Source organism: Nuphar pumila, chromosome 3, assembly GCF_984573655.1.
Source record: "Nuphar pumila chromosome 3, dmNupPumi1.hap1.1, whole genome shotgun sequence".
Taxonomy (NCBI): Eukaryota; Viridiplantae; Streptophyta; class Magnoliopsida; order Nymphaeales; family Nymphaeaceae; genus Nuphar; species Nuphar pumila.
The window spans coordinates 29,320,267-29,346,798 of record NC_143251.1 but is presented as its reverse complement, the minus strand read 5'-3'; the positions used below and the strand labels follow the sequence as shown (position 1 = coordinate 29,346,798).

The window sequence follows — 26,532 nt, the reverse complement described above, 5'->3', positions numbered from 1 at the left end:
TGGGTTATGAGAATGATAACGGATCATGACTCCTCGTAGTCTATGTCCGTTAACGAGTCTCGACTCTCCATGGATTTCGTAACAGGTCCCTTCTACATTTTTGTAACTGTTCATGGGTTATAAAATCGTGGTTAGGGCTGAAGTTACGTATATACTGTAAACACAAAATTCTAAGGAAGTCTTTGATCCTGCGTTTTCTCTCTCCCTGTTGCTTTCGCTCTCTCTCTCCTTCATTTTTTCGGAAAGGAGTTTTCTGCACAGCGGTTCAGAAAGGTTGTCTTCGAGAGATGATCCGTCGGAGTGCACCAATCCTGATTGTCGAGGCTATTGTATCCTGGGGGAAAGACGCCGAACCTTGTTTGCAGTGTATGTGGGGGTGAATCTTCTCTAAGATGAGTACTTTCGTACGCCTTAGCCTATTACATAATATTAACATGTTTCTGTTGTTTATATTATATTCTTTGCAACTGTTTGTTTATTTGCGCATGTTTGGATTTTGGTATATTGCGAAACTCGATATGTTTGCTCCTTGTTTATGTTTCAATCGATTGTCTATCATGAATATCATGTTTGTAGATGTTTTGATTTTGTTCATGCTGTTGATTGTGAAACTGTGTGATCCGAAATACGATCCAACACTAAGAACGAAGAAGGCGGTGAGGGACAGAGGAACGAAGAAGAAGGGGAAGAAAGAAGAAAAGGGAGAGAGAGAGCTCGTCGTTTGCTTCTCTGTCGACAGTTGCACATGAGAGAGAGAGAGAGAGAGGTTAGACCCCTCCTCTTCGCAGTATTCTGTTTTCTCAACACTGTTTTTCCTGTCCCTGTTCTCAGCATAACAGGGGGAGTGGGACAGTGTTGAGCTTACATTTAGGACGCGGCTGATGGCATTTCACGCGTCCGCCGTATCCAATGATTGTAAGCAACCGCATTCCAAGCGGTCATGGCGTGCGACCAAACAAGCCCTAATGTATCACAGATTGATTCAGGTAAGAGGTTATTGTGGTTCAGCTTGAAGGAAAGCATTTATGTGCTGAATTGTTTTTTTTTTTCTTAGCCATGGTTTTTATTGTTGTACTTTGCAATGTGCTTATGAGTTGTTCAGTTTAGTTGTTATGATTTTCTTTTTACTCTTTTAGATTATATGAAAAGCTTGATATGTTTAAAAATACATTATCAGCTTGCTTCTCTTCTCTTGTTTTTTTTTGTAAGTAACCCCATCCGTATACTTAAAGAGATCCAACCGATCAAAACGCAAGAATATCTCCATAGCATGCCCTATCGATTTTCCATTTCAATGACATCTCCGGTGCCTTCCATTGTGGATATTGTACCTCTCAATTCACAAAAGTAATTCATTTTTTTAACACTGTTTGACATGTAAATATTTAAAAAATAATAATTTTTGGATTTCTTTATCTTAATTGTGGACAAAATGCTTAGCTAATCTTTTCAAAGTTTTCTTATTCAATTATAAGTGGTAAAAAAATTAATTTTTTGCTTCAATATTGTTTCATGTACGTGTTTTTAAGAAAAATCAAATTTTTTTTATATGTAGACTTATTTTTATACATTTATTAATTTAATTTATTTTTATAATAAAATTTTGACATAAGCTTTACTTACAGAGCTCGGCCATATGGACACGTTGCTTATCATTCTAGTATTTTATAATAGACAAAAAGATGGGTCATAGAAAAAACCGAGTTCCTTGGACTAATGATAACTCCAAGAATTTTTTCAGTTTGATTAAAAGAAGTAAGGCTGTCAAAAAATCACCAAGGCCAACCAAATGATCACGTCATCCATGTTTACTATTTTACATGCATGAAGAACATTTGTTTTAGAAGAAATAAAAAACCAACAATTCATGTAAAATAGTAACAATGTAGGCATTGACTCGGTACATGAGAGAGAGAGAGAGATTGAGGTGTCAACGGTTGGGGACCCAGGTGGAACTAGACATGGCCCCAATTTTGAATATGATATCAGGTCTGGATCCGAGTCTAATCCTACCCACCATAAGAAAAACTATACCTGAACCTGATAAGAACTACATAAACCAGATCCGGATCATACCCAGTAAAACAATTATTTTTTCATTGAAAAATTGTGGGTCAATCAGAACTTGGGTCGGGCCAGTAGCCTTTCCGCAAAGCGACGCGAGTGTTTCGCCTAACTCATACGCCCGTTAGCCTTCTTCTCAAGGGCGTGGCAACGTGACAACTTTGACTCCAGCGAGTGGGGGCTCCCTTGAAAGTATAAATAAATAAAGACGTCAGCCGCTGAGAAAAGTCAAAGGACGCGGATGAGTGTTTTCACTATTCAGGTTAAGGTAGGCGACCGGGTCAGTTGCCATGGCACAAAAATTGTGCCTTACCCATCTGAATGCCCTCCATCAGATCTTGGGCCCCACACAGGCCTATCCTCAAGATGGAGGGTGATGAGGTGCGTAAGGCACACATATTTGTGCTATCCTATGGCAACTTATCCTTTCGCGGCTTTTTCGAGTGGTTAGTTATAACTTGCAGTGAGGGAGAGGACGAGTCAGTACAAATCTTCCAATAAAGATAGAGAGGGACAGAGTAGCGTGTAAAGGATGAGAGAGAGAGAGAGAGAGAGTGTAGGGATTTATGTGGGTCACGGCACGGGTGCTGGGGACAGAGTCTTCACCACCGTCTCGTCTCAAAAATTTGCTTTTCATTCTGGGTTCATTCCTGTTTCAAAACAACTGTTCTCATTTTCATTTCTGACTCTGCCCCAATCTCCATTTTCGTCTTAAAATAATTTTATTTATATTTAAAAAATAATAATAAGAAAATAAGGAGAGGTAGAGTTAGAAATATATATATATATATATATATTACAATATATAAAGATATATTGATAATTTTATTAACGAAAATAAAAATACGAGAACCGGCTGGGGCAAGGGTCTCGATTTTATATCCCGATTTTCACCTTCATCCCTGTTCCATTCTCCATAAAATTTTACGTCGATTCAAACTAAAACGGGTTAGGACGGATCCCGTTTTTTTCCCTGGTCTCGTAGACTTCTTTCTACCAGAAAGAGAGAGAATGAGAGAGAGCGGAGAAATTTCCATTGTTTTTCTTTTCTTTCGACGACGACGACTTCGTGATCCCCGCGTCATGATGGTTGAACATCAAGGCCTCCTCCTCCACTATATACACTTCGTCGTCGTCGTCGTCGTCGCCCTAGAATGGACTCCGCCTGACACGCTATGGCTCTCTCCCATGCCCTCCTCTTTACGGCGACCCTCCTATTCGTCGCTCTGCTCTCTCTCCTCCGGCCGTCCGCCGGCCAGACGTTCAGCTTCGAGCTCCACCACAAGTTCTCCCATCACGTCCGGGATTGGGTGCGCTCCACCGCCGGCGTCTCGGTGGACGATTGGCCCCAGCCAGGGAGCATCGACTACTACGCCACGCTCTTCCACCACGATCGCGCCCTCCGAGGCCGGAATCTGGCCGGAAGCGACCAGCCGGTCACATTCGTTGATGGGAACATGACTTTCCGTCTCAATTCTTTGGGATTGTAGGTTACTCTCTCTTTCTCAGCATTCCGTGCTTGAGTTGTTAGATAGGAGGTTTCCTAAATGTAGGGTAGGCTTTTTTTTTTTCCTTTTCCTGATTCGTGTTCTTTGATTTTGATGGGGTTGAAGCCTGCACTACGCGTTGGTTGAGATAGGGACGCCGGGTGCGAAGTTTCTGGTGGCGTTGGACACGGGTAGTGATCTCTTCTGGCTGCCCTGTGAGTGCAGCAGCTGCTCTAATTCTGCAACCGTTAAGGGCTTATCCGTATGCTTCGATTCCCACTTGCTCCTCTTTTATTGATTTTTATGCATCATGGTGTTTCACGCACGAAGTAGTCTTGTTGATCGATCCCTTACCTACTCCTCTTTCTTGTTTTTTACGGATAATGGCGTTTTATGCATCAAGTAGTCCTGTGGATTGAATGATTGGTTGGTTGTTATTAGTATTATGTGATTAAACTTAGCCGGATGCATGGTGATGGTGGAAGTCTCTGTGTTTCTTGTCGTTCCGAAAAAATGAAATTTGATAATAGAGAAAGGGGTCACTGATATGCTTAAGTAGTTTAAGGTTTATTCAGGGCCAGTCATGCAAGATCTATGCGACGATCTATGGTATATGATTAAATAAACTTCTGTTGCAACCAAAGGAAATCACAGGAAAAGACATGGGAAAAGACTAGCTCAATAATTCAATCCAACCTCTCCCAAAGTCATCTCTAATATTTAAGAAAACAAAACTCTAAAAAACCTTAGAATATGAATATAGTATAGATGCACTATGGATTTTTTAATGTAATTTCACTATCCAAATACATTCTAGGAGATCCAAATGTGTCCAGTAATCCCAGGCTGCAACTCACTCATGCATCATTTATCCTTATGTAGGGTCCAATGTCTCTCTTCGGATCTACTTCATGGGTTTACACTAGTGTCACTGATATGGCCGATGTTTTAAAAATATTGCGATAATACAGATGATTTAAGGTCAGCCAAAATTATTGGCAATATATTGTGATAATATCACGATAATCTTGCGAAAAAACTCATTTTTTTTATATTTTAAGCTTGCATTTACATTTTTTGTTCTTTTATATTTTAAAACCTTTTAAAACTTGTTTCTTTATATTTTTTCAAGAAAATTAATGGAAGACTATTATTTTCTTTTCTTTATTATTATTATTATTTATAATTTTTTTCAATTTTTTAAACACATGAGATTTTTCCTAGAAAAACCAACTTTTGAAAATCTTTTCGAGAAAAACCCTTTCCGAGAAAATACCTTGAACGTTATTAGTGACTATGGTTTAGACAATAATAATAAGAGGAAAAAGACATTGCGGGGTTATTGTAACTGAAGTTTGAATTGCTACAATCTGCACCAAGTCGAGCATATTTGCCCCAAATGGTTCTCAACTATATGATAGTGGGAATTAGTTGATCTTTGGACCACTTGATCCGGGCAGCACCTTCTAGTCCTGAATGGCTTTGAATAATTTCTCTGTTGCTTAAGTGCTTATTTTGTATTGGATTGTACACTAGTTAATTGGCTCACTAAAATATCATAATTGTTACCGAGTTATATTTAATGGAGATTTCAACGGATTGGTGGATGGGTGCTTTTTGATTGAGTCATTCATTCTATGATAGAAGACCACAAATTCATCATCTTTTGACAGAAAGCTTCAATGTAATTGGGTTTTATAATTAACTGAGGTGAAGGATAATGACTTCTGGCATTCTCATAAAATTCTCCATCTTTGTTTATCTCATTTTGTAACTATTAGGTATATATAGCAATAGTACTATTGGATTTTTTCAGTGCCTTCATTGGAATATTTTTTGAATATTTACAACATCGTTATCATCAGGACACATGCTTGTTTTTGAACATTAGACAGGAATAACTGGAGAAACAGCATCTGCAGAGCCAATCCCATGTAAACAGGAGTGAGTTCGATGATGATGATGTTTGATTCTTGTTATTTAAACGTCATTACAATTCTTTGGTATCATTTCAGCATATAGGAACTTAATTTTTGGATTACCTTTTGCATTTCAGATTGAATCCCTGAAACTGTTTGGCATCTACCTGTTACTATATAGTGTCATTTCCCAATTATTAATTCTATGGTAGGAAAAAAAATAAAAACCCTTGCCTCTTTATTTGTCCATTCTGTTGTTTCAGGGTATTGAGCTTGGCATGTACACTCCTAATATATCTACAACAAGCAAGCGTGTGCCTTGCGATTCTAGTCTCTGTCATTCTCAAAAGGATTGCTCTGGAACAACCAATCAGTGCCCTTATATGGTTGCTTATGTTTCTGCTAATACTTCATCGTCTGGGGTTTTGATAGAGGATGTTCTGCGCTTGACTACAGAAGAGGGCAAACCAAAAACAATAAATGCCTCAATTGTCTTTGGGTATGAAACTTTTTCTCATGTATTTGACTAAGTTCTGTTTTGATATTAATACTCAAGTTCAGGAAAATATTGGCTACTCTAGTGGGTTCCAAACCCCCTAGTTAAAAGTCATAGGGGGAAGTTGTTTTAACCAAATTTGACCCCATGGATGTGTTCAGCATGGTGAAAATAGTAGGAATCAACCATTGGCTCATATTGTTTTCAATGTAAAAATTTCAATCTTGTGAGGGTTGAAATACACTGTAACACACTGACGTTGAAAAATCCGATGTACATGTTGGAAAAACATGATTCCAAGGTGTGATTTCTACTAAACAAAACATGTAGATCACATATTGAGGGTAAGATGTGCAAAAAAAAATGGAAAAAAAAATTAGAGCCGTTCACCTAGGAGGTTTGGAAACCATTAGGGTAGCAAATGTTATCCCTTCAAGTTCAGGCTGTTCAATGAAATATAAATGCTTAATATTTACTGTATAATATTCTTGGTTATTTTAATTCCAAATATCTCAGAATAAACGGATATGAAACGTTCCTTTCATGGTGTAGTTGTGGACAGGTTCAGACTGGCTCCTTTCTGCAAGGTGCTGCTCCAAATGGTTTGTTTGGGCTTGGGATGAAGAAGGTCTCTGTCCCTAGCACTCTAGCTAGTTCTGGCCTTATTGCAGATTCTTTTTCTATGTGCTTTGGGCGAGATGATTTGGGAAGAATCAATTTTGGAGACAAAGGTAGCACTGACCAGGATGAAACTCCATTTAATGTGAACCCATTGCAGTGAGTACCTTATCTACTTCATAAGAAAACCAATATTAGTATTGGATAATAATGGATTTGAAAATTTGTGGTTTGTCACTGGAATAAATATGCAGCCCGACATACAATATTACCATTACTGAAATACAAGTGGGTATTAGTCATATCAAAACAGAACCTGGGCTTTTCACATTATTTGATACTGGCACCTCTTTCACTTATCTAGCTGATCCAATCTACATGCATATTGGAGAGAGTGTAAGTTCTTCAGCAATTTGTTTACTACTAGGCTTAAAGATGACTATAATTCTTAGGCATGCTGAATTGCTTCCTTTTGCAGTTTAATAAGCAAGCTGATCATCCTCGGCATAAACCTGATCCCAGGATCCCATTTGACTATTGTTATGATTTAAGGTAATCAATCTACCCATGCTATTTACTGCACCTTGATAAATAAGTCCTGAAAATGAAATCTAACAATTTGTCTTTATGCAGCTTAAACGAGACTTACATACGTATTCCACAAATCAACATGACAATGAATGGTGGGGGCAAGTTTCCTGTCATTCGTCCTACAATTCTTGTGTCCACATTGGTAGGTAATGTAATATATGTTGGTGAATAAATGAATCCTGCTACTAAGTATTCACAGTTTATCTTATCATGATATGCAGGTTCAACAAATGTATTGTCTAGCTATTCTGAAGAGTGATGGCTGGAACATCATTGGGCGTAAGTTCCCTTTTAATCTTCAATAGTCAATGGATACACACACACACACACACACACACATATATATATATATATATATATATATATATATATATATATATATCCATGCATCATGCTATATATATATTTTCTCAACTATGGCCACAATATGGATGAAAATAAGTGAAGCATTTAAATCTAAATAATAAGAAACTTTGGCTAATTGGATATCCAAGTTCACAATCATTTGTGCCAATGTTGTGAATAGCATTGACGCGTAGCGAGGACTAAGGTGTAAGCTTTACAAAAAATATTAAAAAATTAATCAAATAAAAAAACAAAAATAAAGATGCATCATTTATGTACTATTAATGAATAATTGGAGAATCTAAACTAAATTATGAAACGAATTCCAAGCAATGACTACAACACAATAATTTAATTGATCCAACAAAAAGATGTGATTATTTAACTAAGGAACAATCTACATGATCAACTTCAAGAAAATCACAATAATTAGCAAGAACCACTCTATATATTTGTATAAAAGACAACATAATGCTATACTACACCACATATAGTTATACATAGTAAAACACAATAACATAATACAAATAGCATGCTGCTCGTATAAAATACAAATAAGCAACAAATCAATGAATTATTATTGATAATATATTTAATTAATTAATAAGAACAAAATAATTTTCTAATTAACAGGCCCGATTGTTCAAGAAGATCAGAGGAAGGGAAAAAGAAAAAAGAAGAGGGAAGAAGAACCGAGGAAGGGAAGAAAATGAAGTAGGAGGGAAGAAGAAGAATATCGAAAGAACAAGAAGCGGAGGAAAAACAAAAGAAAAAGATCAGTAGAGGAAGAAAAAGATTGGTAGAAGGAAGAAGAAAAACAGAAGAAGAAAAAGAAGAAGAAGAAGATCCACAAAAGAAAGAAGAAAAACAAAAGGAATTCGACAGAGGAAGGAGGAGGAGAACATAATAATAATAATAATAATAATACTAAGAGACGAAGGAGAGAGAGAGAGGGAAGGTACGTACTGAATGGGCCCTCCTTCCTTTCGATCGATCGATCGATCGATCGAGAGAGAGAGAGAGAGAGAGAGAGAGAGAGAGAGAGAGAGAGAGAGAGAGAGATCTTCGGCTTTCTCTTTCTTCTTCTTCTTCTTTTTGGCAGAGGCAAGAGAGAGCGCCCTTCATCTTCTTCTTCTTCCTTTAGGCATAGAGAGAGAGAGAGCCCTAAACAATCGGTCCTCCCTCTTTTTCTTTTAAAAATCCCCCTTTTTAACAAGAGCCTATGACACATCTCAACCTTGAAGCAAGCCTCGCCTTGAGGCGTGCACCTCAAGTCCTATGAGGCGCACACCTCATGGGCACTTGCGCTTCATTAGCACGCGTCAAGGCAAAAAAAAATATTCTAGCTTTGTTTCAAGGTGCGCTTTTCACAACACTGGTTTGTGCACATACCCTAGTTTTGGGAACTGCTGGGAAAAGCCAAGAAAAGTGAAGCATTAAAGAACTCCCAAGTTGAAGTGAAAGTAAAATGAAGAAAAATACACAAAATAAATTACTGAAATATCTATAACTTCTAGGTCTAGGTCCACATATCGTGTTGAGGTTGCCATCTTCAGTTAGGAGTTCTCTATTTAATTAGCATGTTTAAGCAATATATCCAACTTACTACTGCTGCTTTAGACAATCCACAATTTGCACTTGTTCTCTATACCAAATAAAAGAGTTGTCACCTTTTTTCCTTGGTAATTCAAATACCAGTCAGACTTAATTCACCATTGTCTTACAGTTCTCAAATGTCCTTGAAACTCTTGCTACAGTTGGGAAATTACTCCCATTTCTGTACTATTTCTAGTTTAACCTTGGAAATGGGGTTAAAATTGCTCACCTAAAACAATGTGCATTCAACTTCTTTACTGGTATTCATATTCAATGGAAAAATTTTCTTCATCTAAAACATATCAAGGCTTCATTGTTGCCAAGTATTGTAAGCTGCCACAATGGAGCAAGATTTTCACTTGCCAATGGTTTTGTTTATCCAAATGGAAAGTCAATATGGGTTTTGCATAAAATTCTGGAACTGAGATAATTAGATTTGAAAAAGGAAACCATATTTCTGACATGGAAATTTAACAGATTATAGAAGTTACATTGTGGGACTTTGCTTAACCTGAAAACGTTTGCGAAGCATTTGAAGAAGTAAAGAAACTTTGTTGGGTATATTTGAAAATTTCCTTATCTTTCCAAAAGTCAAATGTAAATTTTCTAGTGAAATAATTGTGATGGGGGGCGGCATGGGTTTTGACTAGAAATTAATTCAAAGTTTCACCATTTATATTTTAAGAATAGGTACAAGTTAAAAGTGAAAATTTTAATGGAAATTTCTATAGAGTGCAAAAAGGTTTAACTAGTCACTGCTGCAGATTTGGTTGCTGGAGTTCAAAACAGAACTGCAATATCTCAGTAGAATGTCTGATGGTGGGGTTTTGCCAACTGGTTAATTGTCAAGATTAAGCGAGCTCTTCCCCTGAAGAAATTTTAAAATTGGGTAGCATCAAACAAACACAGTATATTGTTTTCTTTTTCTTTTGGGTGGGGATGGGGGATTAGGGAACAAAGTCAATCGCTATATTTTGAAAATTTAATTTTATCAAGGCTAGCAACAGCTCATATTGTCTTACAAAGCTAGCACTGCTTTTAGCAGTAATGATACATCCCAAGATGGTCATGGTTATGTTATCGTCATCAGCTTTTTCCTCTTTATTTATTTTTAATTTTCATCATCGTTGTGGTCATCATCATCATATGAGCCTTCTTTTGTTTGAAACTGATTGTTAGTGTTGGTGTTTTCGTTGTTTAGTTTTAAGGCTACACATTAGCTGCTGTCATTAGTACCATCAGTGATTTTTTTTTTATTTTTTGTAGTCAAGTCCTACAGATATGAATGACCTACATAGTTTATTTAGAACAAAAATATGCTTTATCCTATAATCGTGATGTGTAAACAGGTCTTTTAAGAGCTTTAAAATCAATGGTTGGAGCATGGTAAATGCATGTATGGGTTGGATTTTCCAGATAAAGCTTGTACGTGTGTTTTTTTGCCACAGTATGTAGTAACACTATTAACAAATATACCCAGTTCTAAATTGGCAACAAGTGGCTTGTGCCATGCTGCATTTGTAGTCAAGGTGGGATCTATGTCACATGGGTGCGGGTGCGGGTGCGGGTGTGACACGGGTGCGGCGCAATTTCAAAAAATTTGGACACGGTGAATCGGCTATATATATATATTAAAAAATATATATTATAAATATAAATATATATATTTTAAATATATGTAATTATATATATATATATATATATATAACAATAAATTAACACATAAAGATTGTAAATTTTAAAGCAAAAATAAAAAAACAATTCTTAACAACACAAACTTACCAAAATATAACACATAAAGAAGCTTGTGAGTGTGATAAACAACAAAACTTATCATAAATCTGCCTCATCATCTGAATTAGAGGGAAGAACAGGATCGATGTAGTCCATGTTGAGAGTATGTAAATTATGTTGTCCCTTCAAGTCAAAATCTTCTGGATTTACATCTCAATTCTTGGATGATCCACAACTGCATCAAAAAATGACTATATTAGTATCTAACTTAAAACTTTGAATACAAATATTTAAATACAAACTTTGAATACAAAGAAAAAAAAGTACCTATACTCTTCTTTGGTGCGACGAGAAATTAATCGTAGATTTGAGTGAACTTAAACCAAATCTCCTGCTCTTTTACTAGTGAGTTTGTTTCTTTTAATGTTGTGAATTTGAGCATATGTACTCCAATTTCTTTCACAACAAAATGATGTAGCAGGTTGGGATAACAACTTCATTGCAAGACGTTGCAGATTTGGTGTCTCTGATCCATATGTTGCCCACCAATTAAGGGGATCTTACTCGTCTCTTGCCACAAGTGCTGCTAAAGAATCAAATCTCCCAATAGAAAACTTGCCAAACTCACTATTTACAACCTTAAACATGTGAGGATCATTAAAAAGTCTTCCCGAATATATCATTCTATTTCTTGATATCTCAGAATCTTCATTTGGAGAAACACGACCAACACCTGCTGTCAACCATTTTTTTGCGTAGTATTTTGGATTGAGAGAGTGTGCCATGCAATGCAAAGGTGTATTGCTTTTATCCCATCTTCTCATTAAAACTAAATGTACATGATTGTAAAATTCTAAATCATCAAGTGCAATATCTTTCTTCTCATGTTTAAAAATGATACTTTGAACTTTTTCAATCATATTGTCCCACATTTCATAAATTCTATGAAGCATGGGTACATCTCTGTCAACTTCTCTCAACATTTCCCAAATAGGCTCTGTAAATTCAACAAAATATGTAATTTTATCTCACCAAAAATCATCACAGATGCATTTTTTGATAGCTTGAGCCTTGACATCATCTTCAGTACGATAAAAATCCCAATCTTGATCAGCCACCATCATCATCAATGCATTCTTGAGTTGCTTAATTCTTTTTATCATAACAATGAGAGAAGCAAAACGAGTTTCAACAACTTTCAGTAACTTGAGATCAAAATGCATATTAAATATAGAAAGGGCATGATGATGGTTTACAACAAAATTTCTAATATTTCGAACATCATGCTCTATTTCCTCAATCCATAAGCACATTTCATGTGCATGTGCATCATCTTTTGATGGATTGCATATACTCTTAAGTGCCAAATTTAAACTGTGTTGCACAAGGAGTCCAAAAAATATGTGAATATGTATCTTCACTTGCCAAATTCATTCATGCACGACTGCAAACTGGAGCATTGTCAGTAATGATTTACACCAAACTTTCTTCACCCACTTCTTTTATCACTTTGACAAATAATCTCTTTAAATATTCAGCATCTTTATACTCTCCAGATGCATCAACACTCTTCAAAAAGATTGGCCCATTAAGTGAGTAAGCAATGAAGTTTATCAGTGGTCGTCTTTGTATATCAATCCACCCATCAGAAACAATCGACACTTCATGTTGTTTCCATGCAAATTTTTGGGTCTCTAACAAGTCTTCAATTCTATTTTTTTCATCTACAAGAATGATTGTTCTTAGTTTTTCTGAACTAGGAGGCACATAACCACTCAAATTGCAATTAGTCAAAGATGTAATCATATATTTCCAGTATGGACTTCTAGCTACATTAAAAGGAATTGAGCTTAAGTAAAAGAATCGACCACTTTTTTTATCAATTTCTGCTCTTGCCATGTTTTTGAATGACGCTTGTATCGTTTTATTGCTTTCCATCTTTCTTTTCTTTAAAAGCTCTTCTTGTATATCACTAGCAGTAGGAAAAGACAAATTAATCGAATCGCTTCTCATCTCTGCAATTTTCTTCTTTTCAGCTTCCTCTTGTTCTTTTTTTAATTGCTTTAACATGTCTTTGTCAACCCCAGAACATGCCCTAATTCCTTGACCACGAATATGCAAAAGATGTGCTTTCACACGCGTATAAGAACCTGTGAAAACAATCTTACATAGATTACAATGAAACTGCACATTCCCACCACCATCACTACTAGCTTTTACCCCTTTTGTCATAAGCCTCCAAAGTGGTTGAAAAACTTCTAATTCAGGGTTAGAACTTGAAACAAATGTATTGACACTACTGCTAGAACTCACCATTATATCTGAAAAGTGAAAACTGAAAAGAAAATAAGTAAATAAAATAAAGTTAATAAACACTTCAAAATAATAGTAATAGGAGTTACCCCCTATCTTACGCAAAAAAGGAGGGGCAGGACAAGCCCCTGCTGAACCTTATCCGTGCCAGGGGATTCACCCTTACCAAAAAGCCAAAGGCAGCAGGGGAAACGAGAAGGGGTCGAGCCTCTCCTCGTTTTCCTTTTGTTCGGCAGGGGTAAGGAGTGGGGGAAGGAGGGGGCTCAGCTGACAGGCCAAGCCTTGCCACGCCGGACAGAAGGGAAACGAGGGGCTGAGCCCCTCTTCTGTGAATCGAAGGCAAAGGGAGGGGCCGAGCTCCTCTTCTGCGAGCAGAGGGTGCAGGGAGGGGGGTGGGTGGGGTCCTACCGGAGGCCCCTCGTTTCCCTTCTGTCCGGCGTGGCAAGGCTCGGCCTGTCAGCCGAGCCCCCTCCTTCCCCTACTCCTTCTTACCCCTGTCGCACAAAAGGAAAACGAGGAGGGGCTCGACCCCTCCTCGTTTCCCCTGTTGTTCGGCGTGGCAAGGCTCGGCCTGTCAGCCGAGCCCCCTCCTTCCCCTACTCCTTCTTACCCCTGCCGCACAAAAGGAAAACGAGGAGGGGCTCGACCCCTCCTCGTTTCCCCTATTGTTCGGCGGGGCAAGGATCGGCCTGTCAGCCGATCCCCCTCCTTCCCCCACTCATACTTCTTACCCCTGCGATAAAAGGGAAACGAGGAGGGGCTCCTCTATGAATCAGAGGCACAGGGAGGGGCCGAGCCCCTCTTCTGCGAGCAGAGGGTGCAGGGAGGGGGGGCGAGCCCCTCTTCTGTGAGCAGAGGGTACGGGGGGAGGGGCCTGCTTAACATAAGCGAAACGAGGAGGGGCCTGTGAATAGGAGGCACAGAGAGGGGCCAAGCCCCTCTTCTGCGAGCAGAGGGTGCAAGGAGGGAGGCTGCAAGCAGAGGGAGGGTTGATCGACATACCTGTTGAGTGTTGACGAAGGGGGAGACGGTGGTTGCCTGTGCGTACCGTCGCCGGAGTCTGGATCGCCGGCGTGGGTGTAGGAGAAAGCTGCAGGGGCTGAGGGGGAGAGGCAAAATCGAGAGGGTAAGCCCCTCCCCCTGTCGATAAACCCCTTTTAGGGTTTTGCTGCAAAAGAAATTTGGATCTGGGTCGGGTCCGGACCCAACCCGACCCGGATCCAAAATGTAATTTAAAAATCAAAATGGACATTTTTGGACTCAGTCAAAGTTGACCGAGTCCAAAATGTGGATGGACTTGGCCTCGACTCGTTGACCGAGTCTGAGCCGAGTCCGAAGCCGCACCCGTGTCGGGGCGTGTTGACTCGGGTGCGGCACCTCCTTAGCCGAGTCCGTGTGACATAGGGTGGGATTTTATTCAACATGGATTTATCCTGCATGACTACCTGTGGATGTAACTGCATTAGCATCTCTCTCTCTCTCTCTCTCTCTCTCTCTCTCTCTCTCTCTGTAACACGCATTTGCAGGCTCTGCAGAGAGCTTCATTTATCAAGTAACCATGAAAGTAGTAATAAGTTTTATAGGAGGAAGCTACCTTAACACCAAATACCTTTTGTCATCTTGTCTGCAGAAAACTTCATGACCGGCCATCGGATTGTTTTTGATAGAGAGAAGATGGTCATGGGTTGGAAGACATTTGACTGTAAGCATAATCAATTCGGGTACTCTTTTTGTAGATCCTGTTTTCTCCACTTCTGAGGGAGTGAATTTTTTCCGTTCAGGCTATGACATTGAAGGTTCCGCCATACTACCAGTCAGACCACCAGCCATGTCCCCGGCAGCTGCTGTTGTTCCCAGTGCTTTCAATCCAGAGGACAGAACAACAAAAGGGAATATGACGCAGAGATCATCTACATCCTCTGGCCATGCTACACGCCCAATTTTCGTTCAAACTTTCATTACAGTTTTGTTTATTCTCTTATCAAGTTTCTTTTAATGTTCCCCTCTTCCCTTGCTGTATATGGAATTTATTCTTCCTACGCACTATTATCATGTATGTATCAGTTGGCCCTATTTGGCCTTCCTCTGTATTACAGGCATTTCTGGGATGTATTACACGAGCGCTAGGATTTTCACATTGTAAATGTGTGATGCTTGAATATATAATGCTATTGTCCGGGAATTCTTTGTATTTTAAAGTGTTTCATTTGAAATAAAACATAGCATAAATAATTCACCGTCCTAGCAAAGTTCCTGCCGCGTCAATAAAGAATCTGCATTGTAGGTGGAGATTCTGCATCTGATGATCTTTGCTCATTTCCATCCTATACAATTTGATAAAGTGCTTGATCGAAGTTATAAGTTGGGAGTCCCCCCACCCTGACAAGTGCCCGACTAGGCATGCTGGAAGACGTTTAGTGGTTGCAGTTTGGTAACCTAAGATTGTTGCAACCTCAGCATCCCTTACGTGTTGTTTGGATGCAACTCCATTGGTCAACTAATTCAGCTCAAGCTGAAACTTCATTCTAGAATTCAAGCTCATTTTTGAGGAACCTTTTCAACATCCCGAAGGGGAAAGGTTTCTTAGAAAGTTGCCCCCCCCCCCTCCCCCCGCACTTTGTGCTAAAACCAAGATAACCTTTGCGCTATCCCCCACCCCACACACCAAGTTGACCTGGACCAACATTAGTTCAACATGAGCAGAACCTAACCAGGTCCGTCACCAAACTGAACCCGGATCCCTGCCCGTGCTGGTCTGCAGGATGCACCAAGCGCAGGCTCTACATATGTCCGCACGCCTATGCAAATACGGAATGCGCGAATGGGGATTTGGTGTCCCACAGACGCTTATTTGGCGTCTGCTGCTGCTCTGTGCCCCCCAGGGACAGTGGCAAACGGACACTCTCAGACAAAAACAAACAAAAAAATCATTTTTTTGGGCACGTGAATAGGGCAGGACAGTGCATCTTGTCCTGTTCGCGGACATGCATGGACATCCTGGTGCATCCTGTCTTCGCGCGTCCGTGATTCAAGCGCACCCTGAAGATACCAGATCAAACCCCTCTGGCCCACGGGTATGTCTGTAGCTTTAGAAAGTAGGCCACGTAAGGCAGGGTGGTCATGAGCCCCAATCGAGGTTTGCCTCACTGAGGGGCGGGTCCATTACGTGGTCTCGTTCTCGGCCTGGGTTCCTCGTCGTAAAAAAAAAAAGTTTTCTCCAAAAAAATTAGAACTAATCTAGATGCGGATCATTCTTTATGTAATTTTCATTGTCAAAGAGACTCTTAGTGATATTTTAAGGCATGATGATTTGCCATTTGGAGATGGAAGAGTAGTATTGGATTTAGTTGACTATTTGCTAGTGGTTGGCTTAGCCCCCCTCATCTTGAAAGTCAACGTATAGAATTTAATAATTTATTATGTGGTTAGTTGGCTAACAACTGCATGGTTTCCATGCACTACTTAGCAATTATTTTATTTTATTTTATGGAGGCAGATAGTTGGTCTAATATGGAAATAATCCTAGGATTGTAAGCATGGTTTGGAAAGATGGAACATGATGATCCAATGACCGGGGTCTACTTGATCCAAGAGAATCTAATAATATTCTTGACCCATTACATAAAACTTGACAACAGACCTCAAAATTTAAAGATTTTCACACTTTTGGAATATTTATTTTGTGGGCTACGTACAGAGAATGGATGAAGTTGGTTGTAGCCACAGAGACTTTGCTTGCTAGGGTTTTCTAAGCTATTTGAATTTTAAAAGGATGACCGACTCATATTTCTGTATCCAAACACTTTGCTTAGAAATTAAAATTTATATGTTTATATTGAGTACATCCATAACGTTTAGTTGAAAAGATACAACCTACGACCATGTTTTTAGTATGTGGGAGTAGGTACCTTGGATGATGTCTTTTCATGTAAAAATATGATTTTGAGTTATGAAATTTTGGCAAAATGTAGGTCATTGATTTTTGAAGCCCTTGAAAAACTTGCTTACATGTCACAATCACATGATTCAAAACCCATTTCCTAGTAAACAAACATTGTAAATCACATTTCATATGATTTGATCTAAAAAAAAAGTTCAAAAAATATAAAATAAAGGCAATTTCCATTCAATAGTTCCTTACCTTCATTAGTACTAAATATTCACAACATCCCCCCCCCCACACACACACACACCTCACCACCAACACACACACACACACATAGTAGGTGGTAGCTGCCTACCACTTTTTTAGCCTACTGGGCTTTGAAAAGGTTTTTCTATTCTTTAAAAATTTGACCATACAGATGAATCTACATGCTTGATTTTATATGAATCTACTATTGTATCATTTGATTTCGACATACAGGTAGGTTTTTATAGGATTTAAAAATCTATAGTCTAGAATTTTTAAATATATTCAATGCTTAAAAAATCATATTTTAAGCATTATCCACTTTTGCAAACCCTATCAAATGCCAGTTAGAACCTAACAGGAAAGCACCTGAAAACGGATGACTGTTTCATAGTCCAACTCACGTATCTAACTCACTATTGCTTTTCTAATTTCACCTCTTCTTTTAAAATGGAAGTTGGTATACCTGCAACCAGAGAGAAGAAATTTCTCAAACATAAGATGAACAAGAAAGCACGTTTCCTTTTTTTAAACAATTTCCTTCACTTGTAATTTAAAATTCCTTGATTCTTGTTACCACGGCTGTGTAGGGCAGATTTGTAAAAATATGTTTGGTAGATGGGGGTAAGCTGAGGAATGCATCAAAGAGGAAAGTCTGACTTTGGGCCAATCACATAATCCCATAATGGCTGGTGATTGTGAAGATGGGAGGCGTTTGAATCCCCGTCCGCTCCGGTCCTCGTGATGCATGGAGCTTAGACTCCACGTATGTCCGCACGCCTATGAAAATGCGGAATGCATGGTTGGGGATTTGGTGTGTCCCACAGATGCTTATTTAGCGTCTGCAGCTGCTCTGTGCCCCACATAGAGTAGTGGCAGATGGACACTCTCTGACAAAAAAACAAACAAAAAAATCATCTTTTTGGGGGCACATGGATAGGGCAGGACAGTGCATCTTGTCATATTCACAGACGTGCATGGTCATTCCTGTGCATCCTGTCCACGCGCATCCGTGAGTCAAGCCACCCTAAACGTACCAGATCAAACTCCTCTAACCCACAAGTATGTTTGTAGCTTTAGAAAGTAGGCCACGCAAGCGCACCCTGAACGTAGAACGTACCAGATCAAACCTGATGTTTGCCTCATTGAGGAGTGGGTCCATTAAGTGGTCTGGTTCTCCGCCAATGTTCCTCATTGTATAAAACAAAACAAAAAGTGACTATTGTATGCCAAAAACCGAAACCGAAATGCTCTACAATTTTTGAAATCCGTTCGATATGAAAATTTGCAAATTTCTAGTACTTTAAAAAGTCCTTTTTAACTCTCTAGGGAGCAAATTTCCTTTAGATATGCGAACTTCCTCCCAAATATTCAAATATATAAATTTTCTCACATGTAAATTTCTTTTAAATATGTGATTTTTCTATCAAATATGCAAATTTTCTTCTAAAAACGTAAATTTTCTCCGAAATATGTAAATTTTCTTCTAGAGACTTTAATGGCACTTTTGAAGCGTCGTTAAAGATTTTAGCGATGATTTTGAAGTGTCACTAAAGTTTTTTATCTTTAGCAGTACTTTTACAAATACCAAGCATGATACTCATTGCATGACATGTCCTGACATTTGCAAATACATTATAACATCCGCAAAGTTAAAAATTGTGCGAACTTTATTTACTAAAATCACATAAGGGGCACAGGCGGGAGGACGTTCGTAAATGTGTGAGGACATTCACATGCGAAAGTCAGAGCATTCACAAATGTGGAAGTATTTAGTTGAAAAAGGCAGGCACATTTTGAGGACCTTCCTAACTCATGGTTGAGAATGTCCCCAAAATGTGTGAGCCTTCTTTTAATAAAATCGCATTAGGGGCACATGCAGGAGGACATTCACAAATGTGTCGGAGGAAATTCACTTAGATAAGAGAAAATTCTCTTATTTGAATATTTTGTTGGAAGTTCTCATATCTGAAGGAAATTCGCTTGTGCAAAGGTTAAAAAAGTCTTTTATAGCCAGAAATTTGTGAATTTGGACATTGGGCGCATTTCAAAAATTATAGAGCATTTCGAGAAACACATCATTTTTGGCGTATAGTATAATCATTTTTTGAAAAAAAATACAATTGTTCTTTTAAGATGGTTATCTCAAAAAAAAAATGGAACTAATCTAGATGCTGATTATTCTTTATGTAATTTTCATGGTCGAATTCTTAGTGATATTTTAAGGCATGATGATTTGCCATTTGGAGATGGAAGAGTAGTATTGGATTTAGTCGACTATTTGCTAGTGGTTGGATTAGCCCCCCTCCTCTTGAAAGTCAACCTATAGAATTTAATAATTTATTATGTAGTTAGTTGGCTAACAACTGCATGGTTGTTTCCATGCACTGCTTCTCAATTATCAAAGATATATTTTATTTTAATTTATTTTATCGAGGCATGCCTACAATCCTAGGATTATTTTATAGTTCGTCTAATATAAAATAATCCTAGGATTGTAGGCATGGTTTGGAGAGATGAAAGATGATGATCCAATGACTGGGGTCTACTTGATCCAAGAGAATCTACTATTCTTGACCCATTTCATAAAACTTGACAATAGACCTCAAAATTTAAAGATTTTTACACATTTGGAATATTTATTTCTTGGGCTACCTACAACGAATGGATGGAGTTGGTTGTAGCCACCCAAATGTTGCTTGCTGGTTTTTCTAAGCCATTCAAACTTTAAAAAGATTTGACAGACTCATATTTTTGTATCCAAACACTTTGCTTCGAAATTAAAATTCATATGTTTGATAAGCTCTATTTAGATATAAGGCTTATTACTTAGTTAGAGGTGAAGTTTACTTAACTAGTTCAAAATCTAACTTTCAAAACTTCCCGCAATATACAAAAAATTATTATTAGTGACACCAAAACATTATGAAGGTTCAAATTTTAGCCAACAAACCATGTTGAACACATCTATGTGGTTAGATTGAATCAATATGACTTACACTTATCATTTCCAAAAAATGATCGCATTGTTCTTGTAAAATGCACATTTTTCAAACAAAAATTCCTCTCATATAATTTTTTTTTTATTCTTGATTTTTTAAAGATATTTTTGTCCTTCAAATATGATATAACCTTCATGAATCATTTTTGTGAATGTCCTCAAAATGTGAAAACCTCCTTTAAGTAAACACTTCCAGCGTACATCGATAAATATGGTACGACCTTTGCATATTATTTTTTGCGAATGTCTCCAAAATATGTGAATCTCCTTTAACTAAACCTTCCTGATGTATGTTTGTAAATATGGTAGCATAACATTTCTGTAAATATCCCCAAAATGTGCGAACCTCCTCTAACTAAACATTCCTAATGTATGTTCACAAATATGATACAACCTTCGCATACTATTTTTGTGAATGTCCCCCAAATGTGTGAACCTCCTTTAACTAAACACTCCCAACATACATCGGCAAATATGGTACAACCCTTGCATATCATTTTTTTGAATGTCCCCAAAATGTGTGAACCTTCGCAAATATGGTACGACATTTACATATCATTTTTGTGAATATCTCCAAAATGTGCAAACCTCCTTTAACGAAACACTCCTAATATATGTTCACAAATATGGTACAACCTTCATATATAATTTTTGGTGAATGTCCCCAAAATATGTGAATCTTCTTTAATACATCATTTTTACGAATGTCCCCAAAATGTGTGAGTCTTCTTTAATTAAACACTCTTGTTATACATTCGCAAATATGGTATGACCTTCGCATACATTTTTATGAATGACCCCAAAATGAGTGAGCCTCCTTTAACTAAACACTCCTAATGTACGTTCAAAAATACAATATAACCATATATCATGTTTGCAAATGTGCTTAAAATGTGTAAACCTCCTTTAACTAAACACTTTTGACATAGATTTGCAAATATGGTACAACCTTCACATATCATTTTAGTGAATGACCTTAAAATGTGTAAACCTCCTTCAACTAAACTCTCCTGACATACATCCACAATATTGTATGACCTTCTCAAATCATATTTGTGAATATGCTCAAAATGTCCCAACTTTCTTTAACTAAATATTTAAGTCCACAAATACAGTACGGCCTTTGCAAATCATTTTTGTAAATGTCTCCAAAATGTATAAATTTTTTTAACTAAATACTTACGTCTGCAAATATTGTAAGACCTTCACAAATCATTTTTGTGATTCTCCAAAATGTGCGAAGACAAAGAGAGAGGCATCTGCTAACAAAATTAGGTGCAAAGAGCTAGCAAGTGAGGCCTTAAATGTATTTTTCACAAACCTGACCCCTGCAGTTTGTGCTTGGTGAATTTGTGAGGAACCAACACTTGGATTATGTTTTTCTTTATGAGAAAATATGATTTTTGAGCCTTGAATCCTTATGAGAATTTTGTGCCGCTGATTTTCAAACCTTATAGAAACAAATCCACATGTCAAAAAGTAAATGATCTTTGTCAAATGAGATCCACTCTTAAACGTTATAATGTGCTCACCTTGAAAGTACATAAAGATGGGAATGGTTTCACTTATCTTATTCTTATCTCCAAATATATATCCTTTATCTGTGAGTTAGATCAATATACAATGGTGGCCGTTCAAAATGGTTGCTTGCATTATTCTTACAGGAGTTTGGAGGAGTGTATATATATTATGTTCATTGTAGACAACTTAGGACAGCTCGAAATCCCTCGAAAAGTTAAGGTGTATATGCAAATGTGAAGGGAGTTCAATAATATGATTCAAGAACTCCAGGTATCATGTTCTTGTGGCATAATAGATAGAAGGGAATGCAACATATAATGAACAAACTTGACAGAGCCATGATAAAATCCAGTTGGAGTCATGCCTTTAATACTTGGGTGGATCCAATTCTTAAAGAGTGTTCCGGTCTACTGACCCATATTGAGTTGGTCTGTAAAGATCTTAGATCTCCTTTCCACTTTTTCAGCATGTGGTCTAGGATGGAGAAGTTTAGGAATATTGTGCAGACCTATTGGATGAAAAAAATCAATGGGGTTCTGATGTTCAAGGTGATTGCCAAACAAAGTGAGATGAAACATCAACTTAAGTCTTGGAATTATGATGAGATCTGGAATATTCACGAGGAAATCAAAGAATGTCATGCTTAACTAGAAAGAATTTAGGGAGAGATTGTAAGTGAAGTTGAATAAGAGTGTAAAAATTGATTGTAAGAATTAAAGCTTTGTGAGAAAGATTTCTGTCAGAAGAAGTCCAAGGTATGATACGATCATTGCTTGAAGGAGTTACGATGTCCAATTCTCCCATGCCAAATTTAAGCATGACGTGGTGATTAACAATATTCATCTACTTAGTAGAGTGCATGGCAGCATGGTCACGGGACATCATGGCATTCTTCATGAAGTGACTTTATTTTATTAGAAGCTAATTGAGAAAGATGCTTGTTGTGTGTATAGTTTTATTGATAAGGTTATGCCACATGTTAGTGATGAAGAAAATCATGCTTTTTGTAGTTGAAAAATAAAGACGAGAGTTTTTGAGCTCAAAAGTGACCAGTGTGCCAGGCTCATTATTGGAATATCATTAGTGTTAGTATTTGACTCAAAATTATATCATTTTTTAAACCAAAGTCTTTGGCAAAATATCTCTTTCTTTGCCTAGTTTTTTGAGAAAACATTTTTGAAGGAAAAAGGACTTCTTACCCTGACATGGGTTTTAGTAACATAGTAACCTTTTGAGAGGCCTACAGACCTAAAGATTTATCAGAATTCAATATTTAAATAGTTGATTTGATAGCCCTCGAAATGTAGATCGTTATGATGATCTTAGATTTAATCATAAGCACATGGATCGGTAAAAAAAATTAGTCAATGTAAAAAAATATTAATTTTCGATCTATAATTAGACATGAACTTCGATCAATGATAAAATGCTCAAATCAACAAAAATTTGGGCATGTAGATAGTCGATTTCGATGCCCTTGAAATAAGGAATGTCAAAGTCAACTCTGATTTAATAGGTAAGGCATTGATCAGCCGAATTTCTGTCCAAACAATAATAACATTGTTGTGAATGTCCCACCCTATGAATCCAATCCAATGAGATTAGATCCAAATGTCTTGAGTTATATCCAACCCAATTCATCCCTAATTAGATCAAAATATTATAGATTATATCCAACCTAATTAGGTTGGATCCAAATACCATATTAAATTCTTATGTATGATTAAATTCTCATTTAGATTACGGACTCAATTCAATTTATAACTTTAATCTCAAATTGAAAATAAGATAAATTCTTAATTTCATCAATATAATATATAAATAATGATTTAATAATTATAAAAAAATTACAGGTATTACACCAAATCTCACATCGGTTTTAGGTAGCCCTTTGAGGTGAACCAAGGACTTTAGATCCTCATTTTTGGGAAGGTTGCATTGTGAAAGTGCATACCTTGGGTGTGAACCTAAAAGAAAGGCGAGTTTGGTGGTAGAAATCACCAGAACTCAAAAAATAAACAATGTATCAATGTCAGAACAATCCAAACTTAGAAAAATAAATAAAATGAATGAAATAAAAATGAAAAAAGTATTAAATCTCACATTGAGCTTAGGTAGCCCTTTTTATGGTTGATGAGCGCAGGAGCACGTGTGGTACTTCAGCTAGGCACAGACTCAGAATAGATATGGGATTGAGGGATTTGGGTCCTATACTAAGGTCGATATGGGCTAGAATTAGGCTAGGTTCAATTTTGCAGGGATTTCGGTAGAGTAAGGGTGCTAGGAGAGAGAGAGTCTAGATCTTCCTTCGAAATAGGGAGAGGGCCCCTTATTTATAGTTTTTTCTAATGGATCCACATATGTCTTCTGTGTATCTAGAGTCAAAGATAGATGAACGATTCCTATTAAATTGATTTGAAATAAAGGGCTAGGATTAGATCTAGGGTTGTTTCATAGAGTTTTAGTTTTGTAAATAGGATTTGAAAAAGGGGATATTCTAGTTTATTTTCGAAAGACAAGCTGTGAGGATGAGGGCTAGATGCACTTTTTAAAAAGAAACACTCAGAATCTACTAACCACAAATGGTTTTGGATTAGATTATACGCGCCACTTGATTTGAAATAAAGGGCTAGGATTAGATCTAGCGGTTGTTTCTTAAGATAGAGTTTTATTTTTGTAAATAGAATTTGAAAAAGCGGATAATCTAGTTTATTTTCAGAAGGCAAGTGGCGCGGATGAGAGCTAGATGTGCTCTCTCTCTCTCTCTCTCTCTCTCTCTCGCACCTACTTTGTCTCCCCTCTTGCAAGTTTGCAGCCTTGCAAGTCTGCTCAACCAGGGTTCAAGATGTCACATGACTGATGCACACAAGTCAAGCTAAGTCAAGCTCGGTACCGGGCACGAGCTGAACTCAGGCAGGGCCTCATCAGACTAAAAACGAGCTCAATCCGAGCCTGAGCATCGAATTGTTGGGTCGCACCCTGAATCTACTTGAAAATCGATTGTCTGATACGATCATGACAACATTGTTTTATACACTCGGTGAGTGAGGTGTTCTTTCTCTATCATTGAAAAAAATATTGTGTGGGGCATTTTTTTTATCAACTATTTGGACCTAAAACAAACGCCATTCACATTTTTTTTTTACATTTGTGACTTTGTCCTGAGCACCTTCTTCGTCATTTGCCGACTAATAAGATCTGCAAAAGTATGCCTTTTTTAATTGAAGAAACCACCCAGACGCAGATATGCGTAAAACTCTTTAGGGCTTACCCCTCTACCCAGAGAGTTGCCAAGCTTCGGCTTAGGCAAGGGTTGACACCCATAAGATTTGAACCTAGGTTGCCTGTCAAACTGCCTAGGCCCCATCCCACTACGCTAAACCCCCTCGGGTCTTGCAAAAGTACGCATTACACCACAAGCTTCTATAAAAGGATACGACAACCCACCCCATCAACAACCGATTGGTACAAACCCAAAAACGATTAGTGCAGCGACGAGAGAAGAATAAAGCAGCAGTTAAGCGTGATATATCAGGATAACAATTTTAGCCTATTTTTTAAAGAAAACCCGAGGTTTTTGGGCGATCCGTGATACGTTGTGATGGATCGCAATTACACGGCATGCAGACAAAAGTTGACCCAACTTGGATCGGGTACCCGAAGAAAGCTTATTGGATACCCGACCCCGGTAGAGATTCCAGCAGCCACCAACAGTTTCTACAAGAAAACCAGTGTGCCGTGTCTGACAGCTAGATTTCCTGCCAATTCAGCATCCACGTGTCATCGTTAATGTCTATCACGAGGGGAGTTTGTGGTGGTGGGAGATTAGGAGAGTGGGTTCTTGGCTGTTAGACAAGCTCTCAAGGTTCGATTATATATCATCAGCGTCGGACTTTTGCGTAAGCCAATGCGCGTAGCATAGGCCCTTAGATTAGGGACCTAGTCCTGTATGTTGACCGTAAGTATGACCATCTGACCCAGCACGATCAGTTCAGTTCTTAGTGCCTGATGTAGTTTCTTCGGTTTTTAAAAATAAAAAATAAAAAAACTATGCGGGGACACATTTTTTTTTTTTCTCTCCGTAAAATGCCACAAATCTAAACAAAAGAAAGCGAGCAGATCCGGTACTCGGGCTGGGTCCTAACGGAGGCTGCCACGTTTGCTGGAGGGCTGGGTCCATCTTTTCACTGGCTGCCACATAGTCTGGGTTGGGACCCCAAACTTCTTCATGTGGCTGCTACAACTGCCACGTGTAATGAAAGCTGGGCTTCACCCTGCCTAGACGGCTGCCACGAGGCTGGGATTGAGGTGACCTTGCCGTGTTTGGTTGGTTGGTTGGTTGTCACTACGGGTGCTAACAGTTCTGGATCGAGCTGAATCTTGCTGGATTTGATCTGAATCAGATTCAATGAGGTAAAATTGAATCCGAATGGAATATACATGTGATCATAATGGATAAAAATAAAAATAAAACAGAAAACAAGCCACTTACATGTAAAAAGTGCAATTGGCTCAGATTTTAGTCCGGATCAATTTTAAATGGGACTTAAAATGCTAATCCGAATCTGACACAAATTCAAAAGTAATCCAACTGAACCCGAATGGACATTTAAACTTTGCTTAAAAGAATCCAAATCCAGAATATCATCTCAGACTCAGATCATGTATGCAGCCCTAGCTGCCACGTGGCTTGGAGCCACACTTCCCAAGGACAC

General features: G+C 38.0%; 1 protein-coding gene across 2 annotated transcripts; it reads left to right on the top strand.

Moving 5' to 3' along the window:
• Window positions 1-3,120: 3,120 nt before the first annotated feature.
• Window positions 3,121-15,361, top strand: LOC149842448 (aspartyl protease family protein 1-like). 2 transcript variants are annotated; one of them, XM_089999177.1, is made up of 10 exons: window positions 3,193-3,550; window positions 3,678-3,813; window positions 5,734-5,969; window positions 6,519-6,743; window positions 6,839-6,980; window positions 7,063-7,136; window positions 7,218-7,317; window positions 7,397-7,454; window positions 14,794-14,865; window positions 14,945-15,361. In XM_089999177.1, exons 1-10 carry the CDS (start codon window positions 3,240-3,242, stop codon window positions 15,157-15,159), a joined length of 1,569 nt encoding a protein of 522 aa, XP_089855303.1. In that variant the 5' UTR covers window positions 3,193-3,239; the 3' UTR covers window positions 15,160-15,361. The 2 variants fall into 2 exon arrangements, with proteins under 2 accessions (XP_089855304.1, XP_089855303.1); XM_089999178.1 differs by lacking the exons at window positions 14,794-14,865; window positions 14,945-15,361 and adding an exon at window positions 8,154-8,294 and having other exon boundaries at window positions 3,121-3,550.
• The last annotated feature ends 11,171 nt before the right edge of the window (window positions 15,362-26,532 follow it).